Source organism: Cucurbita pepo, chromosome 9 (assembly GCF_057944985.1).
Source record: "Cucurbita pepo subsp. pepo isolate OVF chromosome 9, ASM5794498v1, whole genome shotgun sequence".
Classification (NCBI taxonomy): domain Eukaryota; kingdom Viridiplantae; phylum Streptophyta; class Magnoliopsida; order Cucurbitales; family Cucurbitaceae; genus Cucurbita; species Cucurbita pepo.
This window is the reverse complement of record NC_141806.1, coordinates 1295438-1315540: the sequence shown is the minus strand read 5'-3', so window position 1 is coordinate 1315540 and position 20103 is coordinate 1295438. Positions and strand designations below refer to the sequence as shown.

Sequence of the window (20103 nt, the reverse complement as noted above, 5' to 3'; positions counted from 1 at the left end):
TTTCGTGCCACGACATCCCGTAAAGTTATTATTCTATTACATTAGGTCTTGGCTAGCTACAAGTTTCATATAATTTTCTAGTTGTTTTCTTTCTCCAAAATAATTTCCAATTATGAAACCTAGGTAATGAAATAGGGTTTAAAGGCAAACTAAAATGACACGTATGCATGTGTCAGCATCTCCATGTATGAATGTGAGAATTGACACATCATGTGGCATGTCCACCCATCATGTCAAAAGTCAACATTCTCACGTGGCTACTTTTCAGTTGCTTCATCTCATGCTTGTCTCCTCCTTTCATTTTCAATCAATTTTCTTTTTTTAAAATTACCAAATTAATGCCTTAATCAATATTCTTCCACTAATTAATTTTATTTAGACTTTAAAAAAATTATTTAATTTAAACATAATTATATTAATATATATATATCGATAAAAAAAAATACATATTATTAAATTTTAAAAATATTATTTAGAAAATAAAAAATAACTATATAAAATATGAAAATAAAACAATTACGTCCCGAAACATGTATGATATGAATTTTCACTCGATAAATTTTTAATATTTTATATATATATATATATATATATATATATATATATATATATATATATATATATATATATATTATTATTTTAAATTAGCCGTTTGATGTTAAATTTTTTTAATTAAGAATGGTTAAATAATAATATTAATAATTTTTATACAATAAATTACATGAATATATTTTAAAATTTTATTATTTCAACCAATAACATTATTTACTTTATTTAATACCTAATTCAATTAGTCTACATAGTTTCATAACGGCATCTTTCTAATACATTTAAAGTTACGACGTTTAATAATAGTAACGACCAAAATATTTATTTTCTAAGCTTAAATAGCAATACACGTAATTTAAAGCGTCAGAAAAATAATTTTAGAAAGTAAAATTACATATTTACCCCTTGTCACCTAATCTTTTATATTTTATATATTTAAAGACTTTTAATGTCATCAAATACTGACATGAAGGGCAAAAATATATTATAAAAATGAATAAATATATTAGTCATTGTCATCTTGTCGTCGTTGATTGCAAAGATCACTTCTCAAAATAACAAAATACTCGTTCGGTAAGGTTAAGATTGCCCAAGGAAAAGCTTACGAGTGGCCCGAGCTTATAATTTAACCTAAGAGGGAGTGAAATTACAAAAGTACCCATGACATGAAGGGCAAAAAGGGGAGTAATAAAAGAAAGTAGGACCCACTTACAGAATCCATTGGAAACAAGACATTTATAAACAACCGACTGTCTCTCTGTCTCTAACCAACGGAACGGAGAGAGAGAGAGAGAGATTATGTTATGTTTGGAGTTTATAGTCGAAACGCAACCTCAATGCTACAAAACGACAATAGCAGAGAATGAAAGAAGGGATGGGTTCAACCGAGTGACGACAAAAAAAAAAACCCGGTTCGGTGAAAAAAGGAAAAATTTATAGAATATTATTTTTAATAATAGATAAATAATTAGTCAGCCACCCAATTTTCCATCATTTTTCCCTTATTTATTTATTTGAAAATTGAATTTTCAATTATCCCTCCCACCGAATATTTCTGATTTTTATGGGCTTTTATTGTCGGCCCAAATTCACTTTTTAATGGGCTTTATCCCTCCCACCGACATGTCGATTTTTTTATTGTGGGCCCAAAATATCAAGTATTAAATTAAAGATTTTTTAGAGACTAAATTTAAAAAAAAAAAAAAAAAAAAAAAAAAATATATATATATATATATAATTAAAGACCAAAACATATATTTAATCCATTATAAATAAAAAATTAAAACCAAGTCCATTGTTGGGCAATATAATTTTAACCCAAGTCCCTCTCATCACTTGACTTTTAAATTATAATGCTACATTAATTATATTATTTTAATACTCTCCTTGTATTTAAATCAACGAGTTATTTATTTATTTATTTATTTATTTTTGCTTAAAATTCTCTAATTAATCCATTAAATAAAAAAAGTCAACACAAAGGGTAGGAATGTCATTTGGCATGGTAGCCACGTGTAATTAATTATTAACACAAGCTAAATTGCGCGTATCTTGATTAATTATTATAATTATTTAAATTATACATTAATATTTTGTCGACTTTTTATTAATAATTTATATATCATATTTTACAATATAATAAAGAAAGTTGAAAACTTGGGGAAAACGTGGAGTACAATCAAACAGTTTCATAATAAACAAATTTTACTTTGACTATTGAATCACCGGTCAATGCCGCCGGAAACAGCCAGGCTACTTCCGCCACCGCTTAGTCAACCACTAATAGTCAACGCGACAAACAATTCCTAGCTCGTCACTCTATATAACCAAATCAGATCCAAAACAAAGGCATCAAAATTAAGGCTTGTTTCAATGTATGTGACCAGGCCTCTTTCAGCGTACAGGAACTCTCCGGCGGCGGCCTGTGAGGTCGAGCCGGAGGGTCCGAATACAGGCGTTTTGGTGATCGAAGACGAAGCTTCTGAGTCGAAATGGCTGTTTGGGTTGCTCAAGAGACGGTCCGTGAAGGCGCTGCCATTCCCTCAGAACATGATAATGGAGCTTCGCTATACTCGAAATGAAGGAGAGCATCAACGCATTGATCGATTAAATGCTTTGCTTATACCCGTTTTGAATCAATCATCGTCGTCTAATCAATATTATGTTATCAGATCGCGTGGCCGATCAAAAGGGTATGTGCCTCTCGATCTCCCGTTCTTGATTATAGTCTCTAAATTTTCAATTTTGTGTCTCCGAAATATTATTAGATTTATTAGGACGTTTTATATTTTTTAATAGAAATTATTTATTAAAAATTTAGATGGAAATTGAAATAATCAGACATGGTCCAATTATTTACTTCTCACTTTTAAGAGTGAAAAAGTCCGTGAATTCAAGATGTTTTTGTTGATACTCACTTGAGAAAATTTTCAAAAAGTTATTTAATATAAAATTATTCCAAATAAAGTAGGTTTAGTTGCAGAGTTACTGTGAGATCTCACGTCCATGGGAGAGGGGAACGAAATATTCCTTATAAGGGTGTGAAAACCTTTTGCTAGTGACACGTTTTAAAATCGTGAGGCTAACGGTGATACGTAACTAGCCAAAGCGAACAATATCTACTAGCGGTGGGGTTGGGCTGTTATCGAGTAGTTGAGAAAGGTACACTAGTAGACACGTTTTAAAATCGTGAGGCCGATGACGATACATAACAGACCAAAACGGACAATATCTACTAGTAGTGGGATTGAGCTGCTAAAGTTACTATGATTGAGTAGTTGAGAAAGATACACTAGTAGACACGTTTTAAAACCGTGAGACTGATGACAATACGTAACAGGCCAAAACGGACAATATCTACTAGCAGTGGGGTTGGGTTGCTAAAGTTACTGTGATTGAATAGTTGAGAAAGATACACTAGTAGATATGTTTTAAAACCGTGAGGCGATGACGTAACATGCCAAAGCGAACAATACTTAGTAGCGGTGAGGTTGGGCTATTATAGTTACTGTGATTGAGTAGTCGAGAAAGATACACTCAATTGGTATAGGTTGTAACTTTTAATTTGATGATCATTTTCAATCATACGTGATCTGATTAACTATGGTCTGTCTCTAAACTTTCAATTTTGAGAGTCAGGCTAGCATGCACGAGTTCGAAGGAAGAAGACATGACGAGCTGCAGTTGCTTCACGTTTACTCACGACACGACACCGCAACTCTTCGACCCAACAAATGCATATCAACAATTCCAACTGGACAAGAACATGAGTTGTCTAGGTCCATGTGGTTTCATGTCCCACTCCATGGCACCAGACGGGGTTCCCCCACGTTTCTTAAGACACAAAGGCTGGAGAGCATATACCAAACCTCTCAAGAATTTCAAGCCAACACAGGCGCTCGGCCTCGACGTCGCATTACGAGGCCGCCTCCCAGGGCTGAACTTGAAGCCGGTGGTGGTCGGGAAATGGTATTGCCCATTCATCTTCATTCGAGAAGGAGAGGTTGGTGATCAGATGAGAAGCTCGCCGTATTATGAAATGACGCTGGAACAGCATTGGGAAGAGGTGTTTGGATGCTACAACGAAGGAGGGTTGGTTGGGAATGGGGTGGAGGTGGATGTTTGTGTGAGGAGGCAGGGGGTTTTTGTTGGTGGGGTGGCGGCGGAGAGAGTGGTGGTTGACGGCGGGGTTATGTGGTTTGGTGAGAGGGAGGTGGGGGTGAGCACGGCGGTGGTGGAGAGGGTGAAGTGGGAGGAGGAGAGAGGTGGGTTTAAATGGGGAGGACATGAGGAGGTGGAGAGAGTTGTGAGAAGAGAGGCGTTTGAAGGGTTGGGAGTGTGGAGGAGATTTGGGTGTTATGCTTTGGTTGAAAGGTTTGTGCTTAAAAGAATGGATGGAAGTGTTGTTCTTACTTGGGATTTTACTCACACTCATCAAATTAGAATCAAATGGGAATAAAAAAATAAAATTTAGCAAAAAAATCTCGAATATCTTTAGATCGATCCGAGTTAGAACGGTCGTAGGTCGTAGAACGTTATTATAATGTTAAAACTATAGCGGGTGTATTCAAATATGTTTGATACTGGTCGTGGAACGTAAATTTATATTTTGATGTAATTATAAATTTATTAGTGTTTGTTTATTTAAATATTAGATAATTTTCGTATTTGAATTATGTATGTATAGTTGTAAATTTTAATTAAATATTTGAAAATAAGTAAATAGATGTTTTAGGAACTAATATTTTAGTTCGATTAAAAATAAAAAATTGAATAAATGTTTTACCCAACTCAAAAAATTTATAGTCGGATTGAGTTGGACATTTGTAACGGCCCAGATCCACCGCTAACAGATATTGTCGTCTTTGGGCTTTCACTTTCGGGCTTCCTTTCAAGATTTTAAAACGCGTCTGCTAGGGGAAGGTTTCCACACCCTTATAAATGGTGTTTTGTTCTTCTCCCCAACTAATGTGGGACATCATAATCCACCCTTTTAGGGCCAGCGTCCTCGCTAGAACTCTTTCATTCTTCCAATCGATGTGGGATGCCACCAAATCTAGGCCCCGTCCACCCCCCTTCGGGGCCTAGCGTCCTTATTAGCACACCATCTTGTGTTTACTCCTCTTCGGGGAATAACGAGAAGGCTGACACATCGTCCAGTGTCTGACTCTAATACCATTTGTAACGGCCCAGATCCACCGCTAGCAGATATTGTCCTCTTTGGGCTTTCCCTTTCGGGCTTCCTCTTCATTATTTAAGAAGAGTAGCTTCGGTTGAAAAATTGACAACTGAATTTAAAAATGTCTTAACCCGATCCAACACAATATACAAAAGTAGGATAGAAGCTCGAAAGGAAAAGTCCAAAGAGTAGTTTCGGATGAAAAATTGACAACTGGATTTAAAAATGTCTTAACCCGACAACCCAATATAACGAAAGTAGGATAGAAGCTCGAAAGGGAAAGTCCAAAGAGGACAATGTCAGCGGTGAGTTTGACCTCTATTACAAATGGTATTAGAGCTAGACACTAGGCCATGTGCCAATGAGGACGTTGGGCCTCAAAGAGGTAGATTGTGAGATCTCACATTGGTTCGAGAGGGGAACGAAACATTCCGTGTCAAAACCTCTCCCCAACAGAAGCACAAAGAACATAATATCTGTTAGCAGTGAGCTTACACCGACCGGTGGATGGGCCCATGAAGACTGGGCCTTCCTTTGTCCAGGCCCAATAACCTTTATTTTAGAAAACTACAAATGTTTATATAAATTAATATCAAAATATAAAGTAAAGTATTTCAAGTGTTTTTTTTAATAACAATATTGAAGTATTATTATAATATAATTCCTTAATATATAAGTTTTAGAAACATAGGTTATAATGATTTGTAATGATTATAAAAAGAAATCAATTACATTCCAAAACTGAAGGAAAATCAATAAAAATAATTTTTAAATAATCCCACTAAACATGAAATTATTATACTAATTAATATTAAAAATAATAATTTCATAATCATTTTTGAAGAAATCTAGGCATGCGTAGATGTGAAGAAAATAAAATAAAAATAAAATAAAAATAAATAGGAATTGTAACACACGGAATTATGATCCCTTTTTAAAAAATAATTTTATTTAATTAATAAAATAAAAAATCTCTACCTTTTTCCATCACCATTATTATAATTAATTAAAATTTGGCTTTGCTTAAAGCCAAATTAAACCTCCCATTATGGATAATGTTCAATATTTATGAAAATGTGTTTTTTTTAAGGAAAATAATTAGACTTTTGATTTTTTTTTTTCCGAAAATGACGTTGAAAATTCTCGAGATATTTTAACTTATAGTTTTATTAAGTTCGAGGTTCTGTGATGAAAAAATCGAAACATTTGTAACTCGTGTTTAATTTTTTTGACCTGCAAGAGATACCCTTTTGTTCAAGGTCGTTCGAGGTTTTCCTAGGAGTATGACATGGGTTACTTTAGCGCTGTAGCGCCTGGTACTCGAATGAGAAGCTGAACCTCTATTCCCTTCGCTACTTCATGAAACCCTTCCTGGAACGAACCTTCTTTCAAACTCCTTAGCCGCTGTGAAAGCCCGGTAAGAAGAGAAAATCTCAAATTTCGAATTTTTGCGTGACAACCCCATTCGAACATCCAGCGAATGAAGATAAACGTCATGAGACTGAACTACTGAAAATAATGTCTGGTGTTGAGTAAAAAGTAGCAAAATTTACGGTATAAAGTAGTAAAACGATATCCTCATAAATGAAAGAGGGTATTGGTTCGTAGTACAAATGTAAGAATAACATGTTCACGAATATGATTTTTTTTGGCAAAAAAGAAAGAAAAAAAAGGGTCAAGCCTCGTAACCATATTATACTATTGTAAGAGCACGAAGAAAAAGTTCAACACGACACTATCTAACACTATACCATGAATCTTGAGGTACTTTTCCGCCATTTTGGGTGTGTCTTTTTGTGAGATCTCGGTTGGAGAGGAGAACAAAATATTTTTTTATAAGAGTGTGAAAACCTCTCCCTAACAGACGGATTTTAGAATTGTTAGGCTGACGGCGATACATAACGAGCTAAAGCAGACAATATCTTCTAGCAATGGGGTTGGACTGTTACAATTTTATATCGTTGTCTCACGTGAGTGGGCGATGTTGTATTTTTGGACGGTAGTAAGCTAGTTCAGAGAGAGATTGTGAGTCACTGTCAATTAGGTCTTTATGTACGTTCATCGTCTATCCTTGTATTATCCACATCAGTTAATTGGTATTCGATGACCTAAGTATTTCGAGCACGTCAGAATCATCGTCAGTCTATCTAACACAACTTACTATTTCAATAGTTAGCGAATTTAAATACAATTTAATCACGTCGTTATCGATTTTCTAGATTCGGGTCGGGATATTAAAATAATTGAAGGGAGAGGAACATTTGAAGAGGTACTAGCTAGTACAATGGTGAACAGATTATGATTGGGATTGGGACCAATACTCACTTTTTTTTTTTCTTGTTTTTTTTTTAATTTTTTGGATTTATTTTAAAATAATAATAAATATTTTAATAGTAATTTAAAAGTTAGGATATCTTTTATATTACTTTGATAATTTATCATGTAAAATACCAATCATATTTGTAAATAAATGTTAGGACTTTATTCTATCCTTCTCATGATTTTATACTATACCTTATAAATTTAATATTTGAAAAAAATATTTAATAAATTTTTAAATTTTTAGTTTTATATCAAATAAGTTCATAAGCCGTGTTTAATAAATTTTTAGTCTAACTAAGAGTTTATACAGGTGGGTTGGTGCTCCCGAACAACTTGAATAAAGTTCACAACCCAACCCAGTCCAATCTTCAATTGGGTTCGGTTGGGTTGGTGGGGTTTTTTAAATTATTTTAAAAAACATAACATAATTAAAATTTCATACAATTCAAATATCAAAAATTCATAAGTCATGATGCATCACTAACATCGATTACAAACGTGAAATGTTCTTGATTTTCAAGACAATCTTAAAAGTAGGGTAGAGTTGAGTTGTAATTTTATTTTCAGATTCGTCGAGTTGACCCGACCAAAAATATATGAGCCAGCGAACTTACCTAAACACTCCTATGGGTAGTCTAGGTTGGTCGGATTCTTGAGTCATATGAACACTCTTATGTCTAACCGATCTTTAATGTAACGATCCAGATCCACCATTAGCAGATATTGTACTCTTTCAGCTTTCCCTCAAGGCTTTAAAACGAGTCTGATAGGGGAAGGTTTCCACACCCTTATAAATAGTGGTTTGTTATTCTCCCCAACTAATACGGGACATCACACTTAACCTATTCAAAATATTTAAAAAAATTTTAACGCTATTAAGAACTTAATTTTCTAGCATGCCATAAATTAATTAAACAAAATTAAAATTAAAATTGAATATATTAAACACTTTTTAAAATTAAAAAAAAAAAAAGAAAAAAAAAAAAGTGATACGAACCTTAACCTAAACTTAAAACCGTCCGAGGAATCTGAGTACGCATGTCGGACTAATTTCAGGAAAATGCATAATGTACGGACACCCTTACGGAGCTTACAGTGAACCCGCAGTTAAAGAAATTATTTTCCTCTTATTGTGGGGCCTGGGTAGAGGACTGCCAGCTCAGCTGTGGAGGTGCAAGTTGCAAGAAGAAAGGGGAGGGCGTGGGGGCCCACTCGAGGGACCACTACCTCGTGCTAGAGGGTCGAAGCGAACGTGGCCTAATTGTACCTCATTTAATCGCGTGGACCCACTCTCCCTCTTACACTGACTGTGTACGAATTTTTTTCCAGCTATTTATTACCGTCCTTTTTTTTTTCTTCATAAAATAATAAAACTTTTTTTTTTTTTTTTACTAATACATATAATTTAATTGATTAAGTATAATTATTTTTTAAAATTAAAATGAAATAAAAGCACTTTAAATATTTAAAAAAATAAATTTAATAATGAAATTGTGAGCGTGCACCATGCAATAATCAATGCCACTTACTTCCAAATATTATTAAAAGATGAAAAGGCAAAGAGAGGAATAAATATTAAATAATAATAAATAATTTTAGAATATTCTTTTTTTTTTTAAATTTATAAAAAAGGTGAAAAAAAAAATCCATTTATTTAATAAAGTAAAAATGATGAGATAAAATTGCACTTGTGGGAGGGACAGAGAGCCCACTTTCAAAACCCCTCCTTCCCTCATCCATAAATCTCCCAATTTTCCTCACAAAGTTACAAGCCACCTTCAAAAACGCTCTCGAGCTTCAAAACATGAAGGGAAGTTCATCTCGGGTTCCATACGAGCAAACCCCGAACCTCCTTTTCGTGCTAGAGCTTCTGTAAAATCAACCTCTTCGGTGAAAGGTAAGACCCTAACAACTATACCCAAAACTACTTCAGTCAAACGGTTTCTCTTCTTTGTTTTTTCGATACGATCGAGTAAGAATTTAGATTTAAACCTCTGATTATTTCGTTGAGATAATATATTTTAATCCCGACCAAATGGGCAAATGGGTAATTATGTTTTGATTATATTTTGGATCGAAAATATAATGGACAACGTCAGAAGTTGATTTCGTGTTGACCAATAGAGTGACTTTCCAATATTTTAATTTCATAATATTATTTATTTAATTATGATTAGTAAACATTTAATAATTATTTGTGTAATTATTATTGAGAAAATAGATAGTAGTAATTTAATATTAATATTTCGGGGGTAAAATAGGAAAAGGAATATTAAGGCGGGCGAGAGTGGAAGACACGCGCTTGTGGGGGTCAGTGGGAGTTGATCTGACTGTAATCCAATCCGCTCCAGCTAGACTACACGCTGTAAATTTCTCATTTGTCCCTACTTTTATTATATTATTATATTATTATTGTATTATATGGAACACTTCTTATTTGTATTTTCTTAATTAAAATTAAAATTAAAATTAATTTCATTTTGGTCTTAAAATTTTAAACTAAATATTAAACCCTTTTAACTCTAAAAAATAATTAATTTTCTTTTAATAATTAATAAAATCATAATTCACTAATTGAATACACTTTAAATCTAAACAATAATAATTAAGCTAATCCAACAGTTGGCTCCACAAACCACGGAGAAAAACGGTTAAAAGACCCAGACGCTGACACGTGTGCTCCTCTCCACGTCATTATTTCTGCCGCGCCTCGCCGGAGCGCCGCCCCTCCCCTCCGGCGCACAATAGAAAAAACCCTCCGCCTCCCGCTCTCCCAATACGTTTGTTGATTCTGAAATTGGAAACACTCCACGCCCCAAAAATGGCGGCGATTGAACAAGAATTCACTCATCTCTGCCAAATGGGTCCTCTCTGCTTCCAAGATTTCACTTACTCTTCCATGAAAAAAGCTTAATCCATTTCAATATCCCAGAAATGTGCTCTGTTTCTGCGCTCTCTCTGGTTTTTCTCTTCGCTTTTTCTTTGTTCTTTCTTCGTTTTTGGAAATTTTGCTTTTCTGGGTCGCTGATTCTGTTCCTTTTTTTGTTTATTTTAGTAATTACGTGAATTTTCCGTTTCTGGGTTTTGATCCTTGATTTGCAGCTTTTCTGGGTTCCTTAAAGTTCATTTTGCATCTTTGAAATTGAAATATGGCTTAGTTTTCTTCTGGGTCTTCTTTGTTTCCCATGGCAGAGATGAACATGAGCTTTTCAAACGATATGGGCGATGAATATCAGAAGTTCATCAAGCGAATGAACCCACCCAGGTATTCAAATCTTCAGCCCTTTCATTGCTGTTCATCTTAATCTCTAGCTTTTTATGCTCTGTTCTAACTTTGAACAATTGTTTAGAGTCGTAATCGATAACAAATCCTGCAAGAACGCCACGGTTGTTCGGGTACAACTTTTTTTGCTCTGTTTTTAAGAAATTTGTGGCTCTGTTTCCTTATGCATTTCCTGTTTATGAAGGTGGATAGTGCTAATAAACATGGCATTCTTCTTGAAGTTGTTCAAGTCTTGACTGATCTTAATCTTATCATAACTAAAGCTTACATTTCTTCTGATGGGAACTGGTTCATGGATGGTATGAATCTCTAATCAAATTGAAAAGCACCTTATGTGGAAGTGTTCTAATATGATCCTTTATGTGAATTCTGCAACAGTTTTTAATGTCACGGATCAAAATGGAAACAAGGTTATGGATGAAGGGATTTTAGATTACATACAATCAGTGAGTGGTTACTTTGATTTGCTTTGACTTGATTTGTTTATGAACTGGTTTAATTCGATTACTTTCGTTTGCTTCGATCGACAGTCGCTCGGTCCCGATTCGTGTTGTTCATCTTCCATGAGATCTGTAGGTGTCGAATCTTCTACAGATCATACTGTAATTGAGCTCGTTGGCTGCGATCGACCTGGACTTCTTTCTGAAGTAACTGCTGTTCTTACTCATCTTAAATGTAGTGTAGAAAGGGCTGAGGTGTGGACACATAACACTCGAGTTGCTGCGGTGATGCACGTGAGCGACGAGGAAGCGTCGGTCACTGGTTCGGCAGTGACAGACTTGGAGAGATTGTCCACAATCAAGAAATTGCTTTGCAATGTGCTTAAAGGCAGCAACAAGTGCAGGGGAGCTAAGACTGTGTTCTCTCATGAGGCTATCCATACTGAGAGAAGACTTCACCAGATGATGTTTGCAGATCGAGATTACGAGCGAGCGGACGACGAAACGTTCAATGGAAAACAGAAGCCAAATGTGAATGTTGTCAATTTGTTTGACAAAGATTATTCAGTGGTCACCATTCAATGCAAGGATAGACCAAAACTTCTGTTTGATACAGTTTGTACATTGACTGATATGCAATATGTTGTTTTTCATGCCAATGTTGATGCTGAAGGGCCAGAGGCTTATCAGGTAATCGACTTCGACACTCTCTAAACGCCTTTGTTCGTGTTCTTTATGAATCTCAAATCGAAGTTTCTTGTTCTTTACGAGTCTCGAATCGAAGTTTCTTGACGGTGCTAGAATGGATCTGCAGGAATATTATATTAGGCACATAGATGGATCTCCTGTGAATTCAGAAGCTGAGAGACAAAGGTTGATACAATGTCTTGGAGCTGCCATTGAAAGACGAGTATCCGAGGTTAGTAGCTCTTTTCGCCATCCGATTTTAGGATTGCTATGCTTGTTGCTTGCTCCGAAACAGCCCTGAAACCCGATAACCGTGTTCGAATACTTCTCTAATGATGTTTAGCTATGGAACCTAATAACCGTGTTCGAATACTTCTCTAATGATGTTTAGCCCCGAAACCCAATAACCGTGGCGAATACTTGTCTAATGATGTTCAGCCCTGAAACCCAATAACCATGTTCAAATACTTCTCTAATGATGTTCAGCCCTGAAACCCAATAACCGTGTTCGAATACTTGTCTAATGATGTTCAGCCCCGAAACCCAATAACCGTGTTCGAATACTTCTCTAATGATGGTCAGCCCCAAATCCGAATACTTGTCTAATGATGTTCAGCCCCGAAACCCAATGACTGTGTTCGAATACTTGTCTAATGATGTTCAACCCCGAAACCCACTAACCGTGTTCGAATACTTGTCTAATGATGTTCAGCCCTGAAACCCAATAATCGTGTTCGAATACTTCTCTAATGATGTTCAGCCCTGAAACCCAATAACCATGTTCGAATACTTCTCTAATGATGTTCAGTCCCGAAATCCAATAACCATGTTCGAATACTTCTCTAATGATGTTCAGCCCCAAAACACAATAACCATGTTCGAATACTTCTCTAATGATGTTGAGCCCCGAAACCCAATAACCGAGTTCGAATACTTCTCTAATGATGTTCAGCCCCGAAACCCAATATATGTGTTCGAATACTTCTCTAATGATTGATCAGTCCTGTGTTCGAATACTTGTCTAATGATGTTCAGCCCCGAAATCCAATAACCGTGTTCGAATACTTCTCTAATGATGTTCAGCCCCGAAACCTAACATCCGTGTTCGAATACTTCTCTAATGATGTTCTGCCCCAAAACCCAATAACCGTGTTCGAATACTTCTCTAATGATGTTCAGCTCCGAAACCCAATAACCGTGTTCGAACACTAATAACTGTGTTCGAATACTTCTCTAATGATGCTCTGCCCCGAAACCCGATAACCGTGTTCAAATACTTCTCTAATGATGTTGATCCACATTCAGGGATTGAAGCTTGAGCTATGCACTACTGATAGAGTTGGGCTACTCTCTGATGTCACACGCATATTCAGAGAGAATAGCTTGAGTGTGAGTCGAGCCGAAGTTAGAACGGAAGGAGGCAATGCAATGAATACATTTTACGTGCGCGATGCGTCGGGTTATCCTATCGATTCAAAGACGATAGATTCGATAAGGCAAGTGATTGGTCAGTCCATATTGAAGGTGAAAGGCAGCCCTGATGAAGGGAAATCTGATTCACAAGACTCTCCAAGTAGGTTCCTGTTTGGTGGTCTGTTTAAGTCAAGATCTTTAGTGAATTTTGGATTGGTTAGATCATATTCTTGAGCCCACTTACAACTTCTCTACCTCATACCCATTGTACATTCAGATCACTTAGCCTCTAAGTTTACTTGAAATCTGCTAAGTAGATGTGAACATTTAACCCAAAAAAAGGAGTTAACTCCAACTTCGTAAACAATTTTGGGTAGTTTTTGTAAGCTCCGATACTGAATGATAAGGAATTACTGCAAGGGAAGTAAGATTCAGATTATCTTGTTGATCGAATATCTCGAGGCAAAAGCACTTGTTTGAAATTTGAATCACTCACAAGTAAGATTGATCATGTCTAGCTTGAGTGATTCTGAACATGCAATCTAAACTTTATAGAATTACAAAGAAACTTAGTCATTGGCTAAAGGAAAAGTGTTCTAGAACACTTAGCCCTACTAATAAGGAACCACTCAAAGAGAAAGTAAAATTTGAATTACTTGGTTGATCAAATATCTCAAGATAAGAACACTGATTGAGATTTGAATGACTCCACAAGTAAGGTTGATCATGTCTAGCTTGAATGATTCTAAACGTTATATCTAAACGACATGGAATTACAAGAAACTTGGCCATTTGCTAAAGAAATACAAAATTTCTCCTTTCCGTGCATTTTTCAAGTCTACCTTACAAAGATAACATACATAGCTTTATACAGTCTCGAAATAAAAACCATTAACCTTCCATGAGTGTAACTTTCGTACGTTATGAACATAATTAGCCATGGTGTATTCTTTAGGACTATAATTAACCACTCATGTGAATATAACTTTTAAGTAAATAAAAGTCTTAAAATACATTAATAAAATATCATCCATATTTAATTTCTAATCATCTAAAGGTCATACTCATAGTATATTGAAGCCTTTGTTGTATAAACAAAGCTTGATTCTTCTTAACGTAAACGTAGCATTAATATTGTAGGATTGAGATGTCTTAGTTCATATCAACTTGATGGAGAATGAGCTGAACTCCATGCTGGGGATTAATAATAAGAAACTGAATAGGGGAGTGAGCGTAGGAAGGTGAAAGGGTGAAGGAAAATCGTTGTAGAATCATGGACATTGCTATTTTGGCTTCGTTCAATGCAAAGTTCATCCCGACGCAGCTTCTAGGCCCCAACCCGAACGGGAGATATGCACCTGAGTTTGTTTCGGTGGCTTTCCCGACCCCGTCTGCAAATCTTTCTGGTTTGAAAACATCTGCATCTTCTCCCCATAACTCGGTGTTGTGTTGGACTGCAAGCGTCGGTATCGTCACCATAATTCGACTCGGAAGCACCAAGCTCCCCAATCTGGTTTCCTTCTGCACTTGGCGTGATATGGTCATTGCTGGAGGATACAGCCTCAGGCATTCGTTGATGATCATACTCATCTGCATAGGAAAACAAAATAAAACAAAACAAGAAAAAGTACCTACTTTAGTCTAGAATGGTAACAGCCAAAGTTCACTGCTAGAAGATTTTGTCTGCTTTAGCCCGTTATCTATCATTGTTAACCTCACGGTTTTAAAATGCGTCTTTTAGGAAGAGGTTTTCACACCCTTATAAGTAATGTTTCGTTCTCCTCTCCAACCAATGTGAAATCTTACAATCCACATCCCCTAGGGGGCTAGCATCCTCGCTGGCACACCGCTCGGTGTCTGGCTGATACTTTTATAAAATCCAATCCCACCACTAGTAGATATTGTCCGCCTTGGCCCGTTACATATCACCGTCAGTCTCACTCTTTTAAAACATGTCTTCTAGGGAGAGGTTTCCACGCCCTTATAAGGAATGTTTCGTTCTCTTCTCCAACCAATTCGGGATCTCACAATCCACCTCCCCTGGGGGCCTAACGTCCTCGCTGGCACACCGTTTGGTGTCTGATTCTGATACTATTTGTAACAACCTAAGCCCACCACTAGCATATATCATAATGACGCGTTACGTATTACTGTCAGCCTCATAGTTTTAAAACACGTATTACTGTCAGCCTCATAGTTTTAAAACCCGTCTTTTAGGGAGAGGTTTCCACGCCCTTATAAGGAATGTTTCGTTCTCCTCTCCAACCGACGTGGGATCTTGAAAGAGGGAGAGCACACTGATGTTAATGTTCTTACCGTTCTTAATTTGGGGAGGCTTTCCATTGTTGGATTCTTGTCACCAAGAACCTTGAAGACTTCCTTTCTTGCTACCTCTTGCCATTCCTTATGCAACGCCAACAGAAACGTAGTCCAAGCCAGCAACGCATTGGTGGACTCATGCCCAGCAAAGTAAAACGTCTTACACTCATCCACAATATCATCCACAGACAACCTCTGTGCCTTCTCAGGCTCGTTCTTGGCCTTCACCAGCAATCCCAAGAAGTCATTCCCATACCCTTCTGCTTCCCCATTCATCAACTTCTCTTCTCTTGTCCTTATGATCTCTATGAAGCATTCTCTCATTCTCTTTTCGAGTCGCTCTCCTTCAACGTCGTCTTTCGATTTGAATATCTTACTGCATCCCGACAATCAAATATATCGTTAGCAGTTGGAAAGTCGATGTGGTGTTGACCTGAAACAACGTGACGGTGATTAAGTACCTGATTATCGGGAGACGAACTTTATATCCATTACTAACTGATAGATCGCAGACTCTCTGCAGCATTTGGAAGAAACTCCTTCCTTGTTCATAACTGCTTCCAAAAGCTGTATGAGAAATGACATCCAATGTGTAAACCTTAAAATGTTCGACAGCATCGAGCTCTTTGTCTACATGATGCTTCCACTCTTCAACCATTGTCTCTGCACACTCTATCATTGATGGGATCATGTTCTGAAAATTAACACACAGCCCAATTATAGCTTATAATCTCTGAACTTCTGGATCAAACTGATGAAAATCTAGCTAAAATTATGAACTCTAATGGTGGGTGAGAGCCTACATCAGTTGGGAGGGGAACAAAACATTCTTTATAAAAACTTCTTCCTAGCCGTTTTAGGAAGCCCGGAAGGGAAAGACAAAAAAAAAAAAAAAAAAAAAATATTGGCTAGTGGTGGCCTTGGGCCGTTATAAATGATATCAGAGTCAGACACCTAATGTGCTAGCGAGAAGGCTGAGACCCGAAGGGGGTGGACACGAGACGGTGTGCTAATGAGGAGGTTGAGCCCTGAAGGGGGTGGACAGGAGGTGGTGTGTCAGCAAGGATGCTGGACCCTAAAGGGGGGCAAACACGCGGCGATGTGCCAGTGAGGAGGTTGAGCCCTAAAGGGGGGGTGGACATGAGGCGTGTGCCAACGAGGAGGCTGAACACCGAAGGAGGTAGACACGAGGCAGTGTGCCAGCAAAGACGCTGAGCCTCGTAGGGGGGTGGACACGAGGCGGTGTGCCAACAAGGAGGCTGAGCACTGAAGGGGGTGGACACGAGGCGGTGTGTCAGCAAGGACGCTAGGTCCTGAAGGGGGGCAGACTCGAGGCGGTGTGCCAGCGAGAAGGTTAAGCCCCGAATGGGGGTGGACATGAGGCGTGTGCCAACGAGGAGGCTGAGCCCCGGAGGGTGTGGACACGAGGCAGTGTGCCAACAAGGACGTTGGACCCAAAGGGGGTGGATATAAGGCGGTGTGCCAGCAAGGATGTTGGGCCCAAAGGGTGTGGACACGAGGCAGTGTGCTAGCAAGGAGGTTGAGCACCGAAGTGGGTAGACATGAGGCGGTGTGCCAACAAGGACGTTGGGCCTCGAAGGGGGGTGGACACGAGGCAGTGTACCAGCGAGGAGGTTGAGCCCCGAAGGAGAGTGGACACGAGGCGGTGTGCTAACAAGGAGGCTGAGCACCCAAGAGAGTGGACACGAGACGGTGTGCCAGCAAGGACGCTGTGCCTCGAAAGGGATGTACTAACAAGGACGCTGGGTCCCAAAGGGGGTGGATTGAGGGGTCCCACATCAATTGGAGAAGGGAACGAGTGCTAGCGAGAATGAAACATTCTTTAAAGAAACATTCATTGTAATGGTGTGAAAGCCTCTCCCTAAAAAACACACCTTTTAAAATTTTGAGGGAAAATCTGGAAGGAAATAACCAAAAAAAAATAAAATAATTACTAGCGATTGACTTAGACAAAAAAAAAAAAAAAAAAAAAAAAACAACTTACTTACCTTGAGATTGTCACCATGAAAAGCAAAATGAGCAAGTTTTCGAGACTTGACCCATCGTTCACCCTGGGCAGTGACAAGTCCATTTCCAAAAATTCTATGAACATGGCCTTGGAGTTTGGCCTTGGGGAAGTTCTTCTGTCGATCATTGAGCACCTCCTTGATCATCTCAGGCTCTGTAATGACCAGATGAGCATCTGTTCCAAACCACTGAACAAAGTTCCTCCCTGTTTCCTCAACTTTATCAGTACTCAAAATCACTCTCAAACATGTTTAAAATCGAAGAAAACCAAGGTTCGATACCATAATCGTTGAGCCACGAGTGCGTATGAGGATGAACCCGAGGGAGAATCCGATGCGAAAGGTCGATGGGGGAGGCCATGGCAATCATTCTTTTGGAGTACATCTCTCTGGTGTTGCCTTGGATGAAGTTGTAAGAAGGCCCCTGAATCCCTTGCGACCTCATGAACCGTTGGATCTTGATCGGAGTCCACCATAGCTTGTCAAGAAGCTTGAAGATCCCAAGAACAACACTTGCAATTAAGAACGCAGAGATGGTATTGCTCATAACATCCTCCATTGTTGTGTTTCTTTGAGTTGCTGCTCTGTTTTGTGCTCCTTAAAACAGCATAGCCTTTAGGTGCAGCATTAGTTTACTAATAATTGCAAACAATTTGTTTTTGAATATTTAGTAATTATTGATCATAAAACCAAAATCATAACTTGGGAATCAAGCTATCGATTGTAGACTTATTTATGAATAGGACAAATCATTGAAACCTCATTGCCCACTCTTATTTATAATTACCTAAATATTTATTTCATTTTTAATTTTAAAATATCGTAGTATTTTAGGACTATCAGACAGGCAATCCTATCTAGAAGGATTTAGTCGGGGAAGATAGTTTTAAAGGAGAAACGACATGAGAAAGATGTGGTGGATTCCGAATAGAGTAGACATAAAAAGCTTGCATATGTGTTAGTACTCTATTGGAATTGACTCTATATCGATGAAATCTCATCATTCATACGAGCGAGTAGTTAGTGTCCTATAACGTCCTAATTGATGGCATGCCGATCTATAGTTGGCACTCGAGGAACCACGAGGCACTCTATATAGAACAAGCAAGTCTTGGAGAAGAGATACAAAGTCGACTTTTTTTTTTTTGATGGCTTGAAATAGGACATGAGACCTCCCTAGAACGAATATATAGATTGAAATAAGACACGAGACCTCCCTAGAACGAATATATGGATTGAAATAGGACATGGGACCTCTCTAGAATGAATATGTGGATTGAAATAGGACACGGGATCTCCCTAGAACGAATATATAGAAGCAAGAGGTTGTAAAATCAAGAGGAAGCTCGAGTTTTTTTTAATCTTTTTCACACTTATCGAGTAGGAGTAACACAAAAAAAAAAGAGGCATTTGGATTAAATTTGATCTCCATTGATCATAGTGTTCTAGAACATTTAGCCCTACTGATAAGGAATCACTCCAAGATATAGTAAAATTTGAATTACTTTGTTGATCATGTTAGGTTATGGAGCCTGATTGAATTACTGTGGGAGGCTCTAGTGAACGTTTATACACAATAAAACTATATTTGGTAAATGACATATAAAGTAAAGTGTCATAAATAGTAAATTGTTATGTATAGTAAAAAGCTATATCTGTAAAATTATATATATGGTAGATAGTTATATATAGTAAAAAGCTATATCTAGTAAAGATATATATGGTAGATAGTTATATATAGTACATGGTTATATCTAGTAAATCTATATATATTGAGCTAAACCATATATATATATATATATATCCATTTAGACAGAGCTTTGAAAATGTATTCTCTGTATTCTCTCTTACTCTACCTACTTGGAGTCATCAATATAAATTCTTTAGCCAGAGTTCTCCTTACTTTTTCTTTATCCTGTTCTTTGTATTCATTTAGATTGAGTGTTTGCGTTGTTGTGAGATCGTAACAACTGGTATCAGAGCTAGGTGGAAGTCACCACAATCTGTGAAGATAGAAAGTTCAAAGATTGGAATTGAGAAGTTCGATGGATCCGATTTCAATTTTTGGACAATGCAGATTGAAGATTATCTGTATCAGAAAGGTCTTCACAAACCCCTGTTGGGGGTGATGCCGAATACCATGACCACGCTATCCAGAAACATGGCATTTAACATCATCAAGGAGAAGACAACATCAGATTTGATGAAGGTGTTGTCGAATATGTACGAAAATCGTTAGCTATGAACAAAGTGTATTTGATGCGAAGATTGTTCAATATACAAATGTTTGAAGGTGGATCTGTTGTTGATCATATAAACGGATTCAATATGATCGTAGGTCAACTGAGTTCGGTGGAAATTAATTTCGAGGATGAAATTAAAATG

The 20103-nt window shown here is 37.2% G+C and overlaps 3 protein-coding genes across 5 annotated transcripts; 2 read left to right on the top strand and 1 right to left on the bottom strand.

Moving 5' to 3' along the window:
• Positions 1-2417: 2417 nt before the first annotated feature.
• Positions 2418-4591, top strand: LOC111802013 (uncharacterized). The gene is made up of 2 exons (XM_023686271.2): positions 2418-2741; positions 3688-4591. The coding sequence occupies exons 1-2, from the start codon at positions 2422-2424 to the stop codon at positions 4505-4507; spliced, it is 1140 nt and encodes a 379-aa protein (XP_023542039.2). The 5' UTR covers positions 2418-2421; the 3' UTR covers positions 4508-4591.
• Positions 4592-9246: 4655 nt separating this feature from the next.
• Positions 9247-13811, top strand: LOC111801701 (ACT domain-containing protein ACR4). Of its 3 annotated transcripts, XM_023685807.2 has the most exons (10): positions 9247-9446; positions 9811-9914; positions 10172-10510; positions 10742-10814; positions 10900-10945; positions 11017-11131; positions 11211-11278; positions 11363-11962; positions 12087-12191; positions 13265-13811. In XM_023685807.2, exons 4-10 carry the CDS (start codon positions 10744-10746, stop codon positions 13604-13606), a joined length of 1347 nt encoding a protein of 448 aa, XP_023541575.1. In that variant the 5' UTR covers positions 9247-9446; positions 9811-9914; positions 10172-10510; positions 10742-10743; the 3' UTR covers positions 13607-13811. The 3 variants fall into 3 exon arrangements, with proteins under 3 accessions (XP_023541575.1, XP_023541576.1, XP_023541574.1); XM_023685808.2 differs by lacking the exon at positions 10172-10510; XM_023685806.2 differs by lacking the exons at positions 9811-9914; positions 10172-10510.
• A 633-nt stretch (positions 13812-14444) lies between these two features.
• Positions 14445-18342, bottom strand: LOC111801702 (cytochrome P450 CYP749A22). Its single transcript, XM_023685810.2, has 5 exons — positions 18001-18342; positions 17701-17924; positions 16153-16385; positions 15689-16067; positions 14445-14962 (listed from the first exon to the last, which is right to left on the bottom strand). The coding sequence occupies exons 1-5, from the start codon at positions 18275-18277 to the stop codon at positions 14525-14527; spliced, it is 1551 nt and encodes a 516-aa protein (XP_023541578.2). The 5' UTR covers positions 18278-18342; the 3' UTR covers positions 14445-14524.
• Between the last annotated feature and the right edge of the window lie 1761 nt (positions 18343-20103).